This window comes from Sporisorium graminicola, chromosome SGRAM_1, assembly GCF_005498985.1.
Source record: "Sporisorium graminicola strain CBS 10092 chromosome SGRAM_1, whole genome shotgun sequence".
Taxonomy (NCBI): domain Eukaryota; kingdom Fungi; phylum Basidiomycota; class Ustilaginomycetes; order Ustilaginales; family Ustilaginaceae; genus Sporisorium; species Sporisorium graminicola.
This window is the reverse complement of record NC_043719.1, coordinates 1,507,059-1,520,738: the sequence shown is the minus strand read 5'-3', so window position 1 is coordinate 1,520,738 and position 13,680 is coordinate 1,507,059. Positions and strand designations below refer to the sequence as shown.

The 13,680-nt window shown below is 57.4% G+C and overlaps 3 protein-coding genes across 3 annotated transcripts; 2 read left to right on the top strand and 1 right to left on the bottom strand.

Annotated features, from left to right (window-relative positions):
* Positions 1 to 1,271: 1,271 nt before the first annotated feature.
* Positions 1,272 to 3,531, top strand: EX895_000564 (uncharacterized protein; the record flags this gene model as incomplete). Its single annotated transcript, XM_029881165.1, has 2 exons — positions 1,272 to 3,377; positions 3,520 to 3,531. The coding sequence occupies 2 exons, from the start codon at positions 1,272 to 1,274 to the stop codon at positions 3,529 to 3,531; spliced, it is 2,118 nt and encodes a 705-aa protein (XP_029742551.1).
* Positions 3,532 to 10,065: 6,534 nt separating this feature from the next.
* EX895_000563 (uncharacterized protein) lies at positions 10,066 to 10,605 on the top strand (the record flags this gene model as incomplete). The annotated part of the gene is made up of 1 exon (XM_029881164.1): positions 10,066 to 10,605. The coding sequence occupies one exon, from the start codon at positions 10,066 to 10,068 to the stop codon at positions 10,603 to 10,605; it is 540 nt and encodes a 179-aa protein (XP_029742550.1).
* Positions 10,606 to 11,028: 423 nt separating this feature from the next.
* EX895_000562 (uncharacterized protein) lies at positions 11,029 to 13,263 on the bottom strand (the record flags this gene model as incomplete). Its single annotated transcript, XM_029881163.1, has 1 exon — positions 11,029 to 13,263. The coding sequence occupies one exon, from the start codon at positions 13,261 to 13,263 to the stop codon at positions 11,029 to 11,031; it is 2,235 nt and encodes a 744-aa protein (XP_029742549.1).
* Positions 13,264 to 13,680: the final 417 nt, after the last annotated feature.

The window sequence follows — 13,680 nt, the reverse complement described above, 5'->3', positions numbered from 1 at the left end:
ATTCGCACTCATTCCAACACCCGTTGAACCCTCTCTACACCCCCGAAGCGTTGTGATCGAGGACTAGAGGAAAGCAAGGACTCTCACGCTTTGGGATGGCGTTGGACTAGGCGTTTGCATCGGTCAACCCAAGCACACCTTTTAGGCTGCCTTTTAAATATTCGAGAGTGAGTTCATGCAAGTCACGAGGTTGGCCTTTCTCGCCTCTCTCGTCTCTTGCCTCGGCTATAGGCTAGTTCTGAGCCAGTGATGCAACGACCATGTGTTTTTCCCAAATTTTTTTCGAGTGTTATTTGCAACCAGGACAGAGCTGAACTGCAGCCTCGAGTGCGACCGCGTGCATCATCCTTCATTGGCCCGCCCGGACCCTCTTTTTACCAATAGGCAACAGCAACAGCAACAGCAACAGCAGCCGCAGCCGTAGCCGTAGCCGCAGCCGCAGCCGCAGCTGGAAAGGTCCTCGAACGCTTCCTCGATCCTGCCATCCGAACAACGCGGCTTCATCACCGTCACTATCACCTCTCTACCATCACCAATAGCTTTGTCCGCTCGCTTGCGCAACTGGCAGCGACAGGTTATACCGAACGTCGTGCACTTTACGGCGACGACGGCTCCTTGGTGCTCACCTCCGCTTCGTCTTCTCTGTTCTTCGTGGCCGCCGGTCCCTGCGGTTTCCATCTTCATCCGTGACTGAAGCACAGCTCTCTTCCATCCGACTCTTTTTGGCTCGATTGCAGTCGTATCAGCACCAGACTCGCCGAGGAACATCAATCTCCGGCTCCGGCACAGACGCCGTTCTGTCGAGTCACGCTCCCGCCCTTCCAACGAGCCTTGCATCGTCGACAGTGCATCTCTTTTCCTTCGAAGAGGTTGTCGAAGAGCACCTCCAATGGCATGGCGCTTCAGCCTCCCTACATCTTATTGATTTGGTCCAGCCCTAGCGGCTTACTCACGGTGCCAAGCCAGTCTTTTCGAACCACAACGACTTACGGGAACGCTGTGTCAGCAGCACGTCGCAGTCTATATCCTCGTGTCCTAGCGTTCTCGAAATGACCTAATTCTCAGCTCGATATCATCGCTTGTTGGCCCAAATACCCCCACACTCCTTTCCAGCAAAAGCAGCTGCCTTGATCAGGGCTTCGCCACCAGCTTTCTCTTCAGCTCGAACACCCGAGTGCCTGGAATCGCTCCGGCCCTTTGTATTAATCGACACACCGCCTTCAGTTTCCTTTCTACCGCATGGCTATATCCCAGTAAAGCATCAGCGCACCATGCCTTCTCATCTTGCCAGCAGCGACGCTCCAAGCTGGAGACGTCCAAATCAGCCCAATCCTCCTTCGCAGCCAGTGCTGTCCCACGTCCAAAGAGACAATCACACACAACGAAAGGACAAGGAGAAAGCCCAGGACAACTGGAGAGCTCATGCTCATCCTGTCGCTGGCCCTTCGAGACAGCATCACCACTCGTCAACGCATTCCCAGCCTCTCTCCATCTCTAATCCCCACAACAAGACCACTCGCGGATCTGCATTGTCAGAGCATCCCTCCGAAGCAAGATCGTCGCTACTCTCATCCAGCTTCAAGCGCGAGAATGCGTCTGTATTTGATGCCGACTGGGTACCAGGCCATCATCCTCATCCGGACCCTCACGCTCCTCACGCGATCAAGCCAAGTGGTATGGGCAACGGCATCATCGGCAGAGCACCTGAATTCGGCACTTCGCCCACCAAACCCAAATTCTCTGCTATTCCTGCTCCTCGTCACCATTGGCCGCTCTCTTCTTCCCTCGAGAAACCCGAAAACATCGCCCCAGCCACCCAGTTGCATCCTCTACGCATCGAATCGACCGAACGCTCTCGCTTCTTTCCTACTGCATCGACGCCGTTCAAGCCCAATCTGAACGGCCACCCCACTCTGCAAAGCAAGGACCGTGATGACAATTGGATGCTAACTCCCACCAGCTCGCTGCCTAGCATTCCCAGCACTCCCAATCACGCACGCGAAACTAGCAGTGAGCGGCTGCTCGCCTCGACTCAAAGACACGAGGCGTTGCTCAACACTCACGCACGCCCCACTCCGTCCATCCGAGGTCCCGTTGAATACCTCCAAGCATCGCTACAGTCGGCGCCTCGAACTCCTAGCCCTGGCCATGTCATGGCACGTCAAGACGCTCCTCACACGGGCACCTCCTTATTCAACCGCGGCCTCAACGTCAATGTGCAGTCCTCGCCCAAGCGCTCTCCGCTCGTCACTTCGACATATGCCCAGCGTCAGCAGGCTGCAAACGGTACGACCAACCCTGTTCTTCTCAGCCCGACCTCATCGCCAAAGCTTACACATCGAACCCTCTCGCCAACGAATCGACATCCTGCAGCCATCCCGGAATCGCATCTGCACAGCAATGGAGACAGACTGGTCAACAGCATCGCTTCCATGCTACATGGAGTGTCGCCTCATCCACGCCCAGCCTCGGCTTCTCGTCGAGATTCTTTCAACTCGGTCACATCGGCAGGCGCCGGCCACACTATGTCGCACTCTCGCAGGAACTCTGCCGTCTTCTCTCCCAACTCACCCAGCGTCTCGACTCGCATCGGAGTCTATCGTCCACCGCATCTGCGGAATCGCGACAGCGTATCCGGACTCAAGCCCAGCGTGGCTCACTACGATCGTGTTCGCACGCCGAGCCTACGAGGCCTTTCACGTTCCAGAGAATCATCCATCTCGCTCAGCAGGCCCACAAGTCGGCCGCCATCTACTGTCCCCTTCTACCACGCCGAAAGCATCCCCGAGGATAGTCAGGCCGATGATGTTGCTCGCATTCCGCTCCGCGGTCGACAAAGCAATATGTCGATTCACCTGCCCGACTTGATTGCTGAGGAGCAGCAACGCAATGCGGCCGCATCGGCTACAGCGCCAGTTTCTGAAGATGCCGGCACCTTCGCACCCAACACCACGCATCTCCTCGAACAGCCTCTCGACAGCGCCTCGCTGCTCGCCAAGCTGAGGGCGCAGCTGGTTCGACGCGAAGCTGCCGCTTCCGATGTGGCTATTTCCGATGGTGATCGCAACTCGGTCGTTGCTGACGACCATGAGCAGGACTTTTTCGACCTCTCCGAGATGATGGAGTATGGTGCATCCGAGGGACATCCCCTGAGCCGCTTCGGCAGTACCTATGCTATCGAGAGCCGGCCCCTCGGTGAGGTGTTCGAGATCGGTGACCTCCTCGGACCAGGACTTGAACACGATGGTCACATTATCCAGATTGCCGAAACCACTCTTGGATTTGTGGATCAGAACGAGGACCTCACCGGCAGCAAACTGGAGGTGATTCGCAAGCTTGGTGAAGGGAGCTACGCTGTGGTCTACCTCGTCAAGGAGGTGAGCGCCGAAGAAGCCGCGCTGCATACCTCGAAGAAGAGCGTAGCTATCCCTTCCTCTACTTCGCGGGACATGGCATCTGAGGCACCGAGCAGGCACCCAGATGACGACGCTGATCTCACTATGGTTGCCTCGTCATCAGAGGATCTACTGAGTACCACTCTCAAGGCCAACGGCAAAGGCAAGGACGAGGGAGGATTCCACAACTCGCCCGCCCTCGAGGAAAGGCGGCGCAAGGAGCTCAAGATCAACACGCAACTTCGTCCAGGCAAGGAGTTTGCGCTCAAGTGTCTTTGCAAGCGTGACTTACCGGAAGACATGCTCGAGATCCAACGACTCGAGGCTACCATTCATCAATCGATCCCAGCTCATCCCAATATTGTCACGCTCTATCGCACCTACGAGACTCCGGACTGGCTCTTTTTGGTTCTCGAATACTGTCCAGGCCAGGATCTCTACTACTGGCTCGAACAGGCGCAAGACACCGGAAGGCCTTCTGCAGTCAACGACGATGACGACGATCCTTACGGAAAGACGTTCGTAGATCACGATGACGCTGATGCGAGATCGAATGTAGCCAAGGGGGCCACGGGCGATGATGGCAACTACGGAGTCCTAGGCACGTCACTGGACGCGACGCCGCCATCACCTTCGCTGCTTGCCTCTACTTCTGGACATAGTTTGCTTTCAAAGCGTCGTGTTCGCCTCATTGCCAGAATGTTCAGGCAGATCTGCGACGCTGTGCAATTCTGTCATGATCAAGGGGTCAGTCATCGCGATATCAAACCTGAAAACTTCATCGTCGAGGACCGACGCACGGTCGAAGAGATGCAATCCGCCTGCCCGGACACGAGCACGAGCACGCTGTTGGACAGCACTCGTGACTGGGAAGACATGCAGGTGATTGTCAAGATGACCGACTTTGGCCTCGCCACCGCCGAAGCTCAATGCGACGACTTTGACTGCGGCAGCAAGCCATACATGGCGTACGAATGTCACAACAATGTCTCATCGTCGTACGACCCCAAGCAGGCCGACATCTGGTCGTTGGGCGTAGTTCTGCTCAACCTTCTCTTCCATCGCAGTCCCTTCACGGAGCCGTCGATGGACTGCCCATCGTTTTCTGCTTATTGCCAGGATCCTATTCGCTTCCTCATGGAGTCGTTTGACGGTCTCACTGAGACGGTTGCGCGCTTCCTATCTGAGAACGTGTTCTGTTCCATCACGGATGAAGACGATGCATTGCGGAAGAGGATCTCGGCAGGCGAATTTTCGCGCTGGGCGTGCGGTCTCGTTGACCACATGGGTCTCTCTGGCCCTGGTCGAGGCCGGATCTCTCGGGGAGCCTCTGTCTATGCGACGATTCCACTCATCCATTCGCGCACTGGATCCATGTCGACGCTTCCATCCATGCTGAGCTCGCCTCGACCTAGGGCGCGATCGCTGGCGCGCGATACAGATCACATTCCAGACCTCGACGTGACGGCTGATGCCACCTTCCGAGCCGCGTTCGCTGCTGCTGTTGCGAGACAAGGCAGTCTGTCGCCTTACCCGGACCTTTTCACGCCGGATGTGCTACCATCGCCTACTTTCACGCCTTCGCCTCAGCCACCGGAACGCAACCCCTTCGATTCTCAGTACGGAGCCACAGGAGAGGATGTTCGAAGCACAGAAACGATCCCAGAGCAGGACGAGCATAACAAGGAGATGTATGCGACCCAAGACGCCTCCCCGTCGCCGAACGGCTCGACCGATGCACAGTCACGAGACGCGGACTTTGTCGATGCGACTGGCATGTCGTCGGAAAACGTCAGTCATGCCAATTCCTCCTCTAGCATTGCGGATACTGCGGGCGACGACTCTGCAGATGCGCTCGACCAGGCTCGAAAGGGCACAGGCACGCACACAGGCGGGATTGTCTCAAATGAGACAATTCTGGCCAAAGACAGCGAAGACCGAGCCGATGCTGCTAGGCTTAGTCAAAGGGAGGCGGACAACGGCGACGCAAGCATTCGCGACGAGGCTGGGCACGAGGATGCGGCGGAAGGAGGTGATATACTAGGCGAGACCGAGGATGGCGACAAAGCTGAGAGCGCCACGACTTCGAATCACTCGAAGCGGAGGAAGCGTGGCGCTCGCAAGGGTCGCACTCTGGCCAAACAGTTGAAGCGATCGCAGTCGGTGGAAGGCATGGCGGATGCTGACGCCAACGATCCGGCAGTCAAAGCTCGAGAACGTGAGCGCACCATCCGCGAGTTGGCGCTAGCCTCGGAGAATCTGGCGAGACAGATGAGTAAGATGACCAAGCCAAGCGATGCTTTGGACGGTGCGACATCACCGCAGATCACCCTGTCCAAGCCGACGGCCGAGGCGGCAGCGCGGTACAGCTTGCAAAGCTTGGCTCAAACCGAGGCAGAGCCCGGACAGGCACCATTGTCGACCGCTTTGCCCGCAGTTCGAGGCTCCAAGTCCGGCGATGATGTCAATGAGGCGGCATCGTCATCAACACCTGCTGCCAACTGGTCTTCTGCAGCTATGCGGCGCGAGAGGATGAACGAGCAACGCAAGACGGGAAGCTCTGTTCTTCAAGATTCGGGCCGGAGCCGCGTCATGTCGTGGCGGGAGCGCAACCAGTCGGCCGCGACTCTGTCGTCGCTTGCCTCTTCGGGCACCTCGACCTCGAGCCACAGTTCGGTGACCTCGGCCACCTCGAGCGTCTACTCGACTGCGTCGGCGCCTGCTGCTCTGACGCGCAAAGACTTGTCGTCTCGCAATCGAACGCGTGGAAGCGGGTTTGGGCTGGATACGATCTCGGAGCGCGAAAAGGCAGCGCCTACCAAGAAGGAGGTCGACGCCAAGTATCTGGCTGGGATCTTTGGTGGAGGCGATGGGCCGTCGCAGCAGGATAAGAAGCGAAGGGAGGCGGCGGCCACGCGCTCTGGCGAGGTGCATAGAGGTGCTTCGGTCGACGGTGCTGCTCAGTGCGTGGATGCGCACGTGGCAGCAGGACTGGACAAGGCGGACAGGGGCACCAGTCAGCTGTTCGGCCTGCTGTCGGATTGCGCGAACGGCAGCAAGGTGACTAGGGTGGCACCCCGCGAAGTCGAGCCGTCGCAGCGTCTAGCTGCCGACACAGCTGCTGTTGCTCATGGAGTGGGCCAGCGCAGTGTGAGTGTTGGCAGCACCACGTCGAATTCAAGCAATTCGGGTGGTGTGGCAGCATCGTTCGTCTCTCGCTTCCGACGTCCGACGTCATCGTCCTCATCAACGACGACAGCGACGACAACGACAAACAAATGTGCGACTAGCACGGAGGCTGACGTCAGTCAGCCAAGTGCGAGTGTGGGCATGCGACGAGACGCGTCTACTAGCACGAGCAGTCTTCATAGGGTCAAAAGTGACGGTGTCGCCGCGCCGGCAGCAGAGATTGTCGCGGCTACACAGACGAACGGTAGTGGCGGCACGGGAAGCAGCAATGGTAAGACTGTTTGCGGAGGAGGCGGCAAGACTAGCGAAGGAGTCAGCACGGAAGGCGGTGCAGTGGCAGGAACGGCAGCAGCAACCCCGGCAGCGGCAGCGCCCAAGAAACGTGGCATGGGCAAGTTCTTGCTCGGTGTCCGCGACAGTATCAAGAACTTTTGATGCTGCTATTTTCTCATTTTGTCTTTCATCTATATCTATCACAAGCTTATACAACCAACACTCAATGGAATCTGTAGCTCCCAGTGCTATTACCGGAAAGGCGGGCTTGTTGCGTAGAGGCGTAGAAGACCCAGATGTCGAGCGACGTTGCCTGTGGATGAGAATTTGCCCTGTGAGACGATGACGCCTGCGAAACTCGAGGATCTAGGTGGTATGTGGGTCGGATCGGCAGATCGAATGAGATGAGATCAAGCAAAGAGGTGCAGGCGGAGGGGCAAAGTGGAGCTTGTGCAACCACAAGGTGCGTACGCGGATAGGTGTAAGCTGATGGCGTGCAGGTTTGAGCCCGGCGTAAGTCGGAGTCACAGTTGCACGGCGGGCGGCGGCAAGCTCAGGAAGTCGACTAGCACTTCGAGCAGCTAAGTTAAACTCTAAGCTGGACGCGGGGTCTGCAGTAAGGTGTGTGGTGTGGGTCGGACGTGTTTCTCCGACACGCAGCCAAGGCGGGAAAGGGTTGAGATAGAGCCGAATGTCCGACGGCAAACGCAGCCGTGCCGGGGTAAAGAGCGGCAGGCAGCAGGAGGAACAAGGTGGGTGTAATTCGAACGCGAAAGCTATCGCCGGCAACGCGAGATTGCATCTTTTTTTTTTTGGGTTGTCGCTTCCATGCGAGCAGGGTCTAGCGTTGCTCAACGGCTATTGTGCTTTGCCGCCGCTGCTGCCGGCGATTAATGGATTTTAAGTTTGTACTCAACCCAGTCCACAAGCCGGCTTGGTCGGATCGCTTGTGCTCCTGGTGTTCCTTTGGGCAATGCGTTTGTGGCATCCCCGGTGACGTTTGCGAGTGTGATAGGATCCATCTCCGTGGTGGAGGTCGCTGCTGCTGCTGCTGCTGCTGATGTTCGTGGTGGGTGAATGGTGATCACGAGGGTGGAAGTGCGACCGCAGCAGCGGCAGCAGCAACCGAGCAACCGAGCAACAGAAGCAGCAGAATTGTTTGACCGCGGAGTCAGTCTGTCAAATCGGAAAATTTTACTCATCAAGGGACGCGCAGCTCGCGGCGCCGTCAACGATCCGCGCTCAGCAGTGGCGATTGAAAAACCGGATTTGCAACTCCATTTGCCCTCTCAGAAGGGGTCCCAGCGATGCCTTTCGGACCTTAGCAACACCGCTCGGTGCCTGTCAGTGCCATGCATGACGATGCCGAGTCCCTTGGTTCCTTGGCGTCTAAATTATTGCACTACCGCTGCTGCCGTCGTCGTCGTCGCCGCCGTCGTCCGTCTGCATTGAAGCCTACGAGCCACGATCTTCCGGGAGATCGCTCGAAAGGTTGCTGATAAGCCCAGAGGACGTCACTGTATCCAAAAGTGCGAAAAGAAGCAGTCTAAACTGGAACCTCAATGCAGTAGGCGGCCGTAAGCAAGTGCAAGAGATTCTTCTCTTGGAAGGGCGTGCCGTGCAGCGGGAGAGAACCACAAGAAAAAACCAAGGCCGCGTGTGACGTTACGCTGCTTTTTGTTAGAAACCAGGTCTCGGCATGCAATTTCCGCGGCTATCCCGCCTGTTCTTCTGTACTATACTGTACCCTTTGCCGTTCGTTGACACACAAATTTAAGCGCGAAACACAGACCGCGGCCTACTGTGTTGTATGGTGACAACATGTGAGACTGCATGAGTCACGAGTCGTGAGGAGCCAGAGCTGCCTCTCTCATGGGTCACAGTATGGCCCGAACAGCGCAGACGGCTTCGATATCCATGCCGGGGACAAGGCACTACTGTCATTGCAACGCACGGTCTTTGTGTGGCCCTGCGCGGGTCTACACAAACGTCTGCCTGACCGTGCCGTGCTGTGTGGTGCGCCAAAAAACCCCTCGTGCATTCGTCAGTCCGGATAAGCCAAGCCCCCAAGACTCTTCGGCTTGAATTTGTTCCCACCTGCTGCCGGGCTGTGCCTAAGTCAATCTTTCACGCTAATTAGCACGCGCCAAGCCCTGCCTTGGCTTTATTTGTTTAGCTCGGATTCAGCACACAAGATGCACGAACAAGCTACAAGACAAGTGTGGAGTAAGTTACGTTCAAAGATGCCAAGAAACACGGGGGGACATTGTGCCGCGTCTGTGAATGTGTGCGAGAGGGAGATGTTGTCCGGACCAAAAGGGCCGTTTCCATCTAGCACGGAAGGCCTTTCTGTGGTTCGGTAAAGCAATTCCACACACAGTATGGCGTGTGTGCAGAAAGAACTTCGGTCGGACCATGCTTATGCCCGTCTGGAATTGCTCACGTCCGGGTTTGCGGCTCTCGGAAGGCTATCTCCGCGCAAACTGAGTCGCGCTGCTGAGACGAGAAGGTGAAATTTGTAAGAAAAAAAAAGCTCCGCCGTCGCGTGCCGGTCTCTGACTCTGAGGAGCGCAGCAGGCTGAGCCGCCGTGTCACCCAAAGAATTTTCCTGCTGTGGTGACGTCTAGGAACTGCGTGGCCGGGTGCCAAGTCCACTGTTCGTGAGCCTCTCCACTTTCCCTCCCTCCGCGGATGCCGCGATGCCGTCGACGGCCCGCACAGAAAATTATACAGGGACCACTAATCATCCGCTTGTCATTCTCGGAAGCTGCTCCGTGGCTTTTTTTCTCTCTCTCTTTTCTCCACTTGAGAGTGAGATCGTTCCCGGAGACTTAATTCCAGGCTGCGCAAAAAAAGGTGACAGCTTCATGCACCACGCTTGTTCTTCGCTTGGGAGTATGGCTCAGGCTTCCTTTTGCCGGCTGAGTGACTCCTTCCATGCTTGCTGACCGAAGGCTCTGCTCGCCGTATCGCCTGGATGGTGGTGGGTTGGGGTATATAGGTTGGCTTGGTTGATATCCAGTCTGCCAGCCTCCCCCTCCGGTCCATACAGCAACCATTACACTTGCCCTTATCCTACTTATCACGACCACGCTCGCACACAACAACTACTAGACGCAAGGCTTTCACCACTAGCTAGCCTCTATATCTTGCTATACACACCTACACTCTGCATCGCCGTCTCACCTTACGGATTGAAGCAGCAGCAATGTACAACGCCAACGACCACCACCATGTGGTGCATATTGGAGGCGCCGAGTTTGTGCCGCCGATGATGACGCACTTTGCGCACGTCCCCAACCTCACCCACTCGCTCTCGCCCTCGTCCGAGTCTTCGTCTTCGTCATCATCACAGCACACGTCGTCGCCCACACAATCGCGCTTCTCGTCGTCTTCCTCCGGCTCGGGCGCATCGGCAGCCGACTCTCTCGAAGAGTGGGACGCCGTCCAGGCACACCTCGCATATGCACGACGCATGGCGGACCACACAGCCTCGATGTGGCAGCGCGAACGCCTCGCCATCGAGAAGGCCAAGCTCGACGGCACATATACGGGCAACATGACGTCCAGGCAGAACGGCAACGCAAGGCCGACCGAGACCAAGGCGACGCCATCAGCGTCCGCGGGGAGCAGCGCAGGGAGCGAGAAGAAGGGGAGAAAACTCGGCGGCCTGCTGGCCTCGCTGTTTTCGCCAACGGAATCGGAACCCGCGTCGAGGGGTCGCTCTCGTCGTCGTTCACACGCTTGAACGGCGTCTTTCAACCTGCTCTCCCCAGACGGTCTTCCCTTTGACCGGGACTTGTGTCATTGCGCGACCTTGATGGTCTTTCCTTTCCCCCGCGCATTGCATTCTTGTGCCCCTCTTGCATACGCACATTTGTGCTCGATACCGCCACCACCCCTCCGCTTCTCTTGGTCACCTGCAGCTCTCTTCCGCGTGGATATCTGTGTCTCTCTATAAGTTACTACTGCATTGTATTTTTAGATCGTTTACGTGTATACATCTGCTGGTCACGATTCATTTGATCGGTTGCTCATCAAGCTCAATGTCAGAATGATGTCCACAACCTACGATTCCACGCTGTGTGCTCGTGTGTGTGCGTTTGTGTGTGTGTGTGTTCAGCCGAATCAAACATTGCGTGCTGTGCGGGGAGGGGAAAGATGACTCGCTCTACTTTCCGGGTCCTCCCGGCGCAGTGGTAGCCGTGCTCTTTGCCACATCGCCACCAGCTAGGTGCGCCAAGGCACGCACAAACTCGATCGGCTTGAGGATCTCCGTAGCACCATACGTGATCTTCTTCCCGCCTACACCAGCCGCTGCGCCTGCACTGCCCACCGCGCCTCCCACCGCACCGCCCGGCGCCACAGCACCACCGCCGACGCTCCGCGCGGCATACTCCTGTAAATTGCTAAACTCGACATAGCCGCCTCCGCCAACGATAAACACAATCGCCTCGTTGAACACCTGTCTCGCCTTGACTCCGCCGCTGCTCGCAGCACCACGCGTGCGCGGAGCCTTGGGGTCGAAGAACAGATACTCGTCCGTCTCCTGCAGTGCCTGCGCATTCGCTCCCGCCGGCTCCATCAGCGACGCCACCAACCGCGTCACTGTCAGATCCTTCTGTGCGGGCAAGAAATTTTTCACCCCCTGAACGATGTTCTCCAGCCCAGAGTCCTTCAAGCGATCCGTCAGGCGCGACGAGAGCGAGCTGAACCCTTTGAACCCGGCACTCGCCTCGGTCACCGCCGGCTGCTGCGGCGCCGATGCCAGCATGGTCATGCGCGTCAACTCGCGCACTTTCTTGACATAGTTCAATGCCGCCAGATCCGCACCTTGCTCCTTCAAGATGCGTTCGGCCTCCTCGACGTCGCTACGCGAAAGCGCAGAGTCCGGCGCAGAGAGGTAGTAGATGATGAAGAGCCGCAACTTGTCGTTGACATCTTCCAACTGCGTATCCCTGATCACCTCGAAGATCGCTTCCTTCTTCTGCCGCGCAATTGCCTCTTCCAGCTGAAACAGCGTGTCCAATCCACGCTTCTTGATCCCCTGCAACAGCGACGTGGCGATGTTCATGTGTGCATCGATCGTCGACTTGCGCTGTGTCAGTTCCGGCAGCGCCGTGATCGCAGCCTTGAGATGCGCAGCATTCGAAGTGGAATCGAGCTGCCCGACCTCGTCCATACTGCTGATCCCCGTCGAACGCGTGATCTCAGCCGCATCCGCCTTGTACCGGTTGAGCTCGGCATCAATGTCCTCTGCCACCTGCGGGAAAGGCGTAGCCGAGTTCTTGGACCAGAAGAAGTCCTTCGAGTCGAGATCATACGTCTTTTTGCTCGTGATGCCGCCTTCGCTCGAGACGACGGTGACGCGATTGAGCTGCAGATCCAACACATCCTGCACCAGTGCCTGGTACGTCCAACTGTGCGCGAGCATGGGCACCAAGTCGACATTGCGGTCCAGTACCACGAGCAGCGGTCGGGAAGAGCTCCAGCTGGGATGGCCAGCACTGCCCGCTGCTTCGGAGAACAGGTTGGAGCCGCCGCGAGAGCTGGTGATGTGCTCGCGGATCTTGGACTCGAGCTTTCGCGCTACCAGCTCGGCGGCGTTTCCGCGTGGAGATCGGATGATCGGCAGCGCGCCCATTGTAGCGAGCGTGGAGAAGAGACCGGCGGCGATGCGGTCCGTGGCATCCTCAACGTCCTTTTGCCCGGACTTGGGATCGTTGAGGCGTTCGTACGTGGTGAGGCTGACAGAGGATGTCGTGGCGGCATTTGCGCCGTTGGTGGATGCTGAGCTGGGAGAAGTCGAGGCGGCAGCGGCGTCGGGAAGCAGCTCAAAGAGGTTAGGTTCGAGGACGATAAAGTTGAGGTACTGATCGTAGACTTGCTGCACCAGCTGGCCCGTCCCATCTGTAGCAACGAGATTGGCAAACTCTTCCATCACCGGTTTGGGTACAGTGCTGGTGAAGTTGACGTAAAAGCTTTCGTACAGCATCCTCTTCATGTCCTGGGCGATGCGCTGCACATTCTGCGAGGTGGGTGACACAAAGTAGACAGCAGGCACGTCGGGCAATGGCGGTCGGTCCGAGTGCAGCTGCATGTGCAGGGTAACGCCGTTCTCACGCAAGTCCTGCACACGTAAAGATGTGGCTAGGATGTCCTTGGAGACCTTGTCCATGACAAGCACCTTCCAGACGGGGGGGCCTGATGGAACTGCAGGGTCGGTCGAAGCGGCATCGCTCTGCCCGGCTGCTGAGCCTGGTCTGGAGTTGTAGTTGGAGCCTGGCACCGAGGACGAAGAGGAAGCATGGTTGAATGTCGAGGTGTTGAGGTTGAGGAGCGAGAGCAACGAGTTGACCTGTGCTATGCGAAGGCTCGAAGTAGGAGCCGATGTAGCCGAGGCCATCTTTGTGAAGTTGCAGCTGCCTTTGAGGGAGCGCGAAATGAGCCTTGACGACGGGAAGGCGGATGATGGAGGAAGCAGTGTTCGGTGTTGGTTTCTCATCTGGCTGGATGACCAGCTGGCTGGCTGGCCCATGCTCTCTCTCTCATTCGATGCGTTCACGTGGATCGTGACGTCGCCTTTTTCGGACGAATTGAAGAAATGGCAGCAGCGTGTTAGAGCGTCACTTGGAATCCGCATTTTCCAATCGCACGCGTTTCTCCGCTTGCACTGGGCTTTCTCGTTCGAGAGCCGTCCGGAAACGGCAATCCCGGTGGTGCCCAGGCCAAAAGCAAAGCAGCGCAGCGCCTCTGACTCGCAAGGCACACTCTAGCCGCTGCCCCTGTTGCCCTAGCGTAGCGCATTGAATGCCACGCAGAA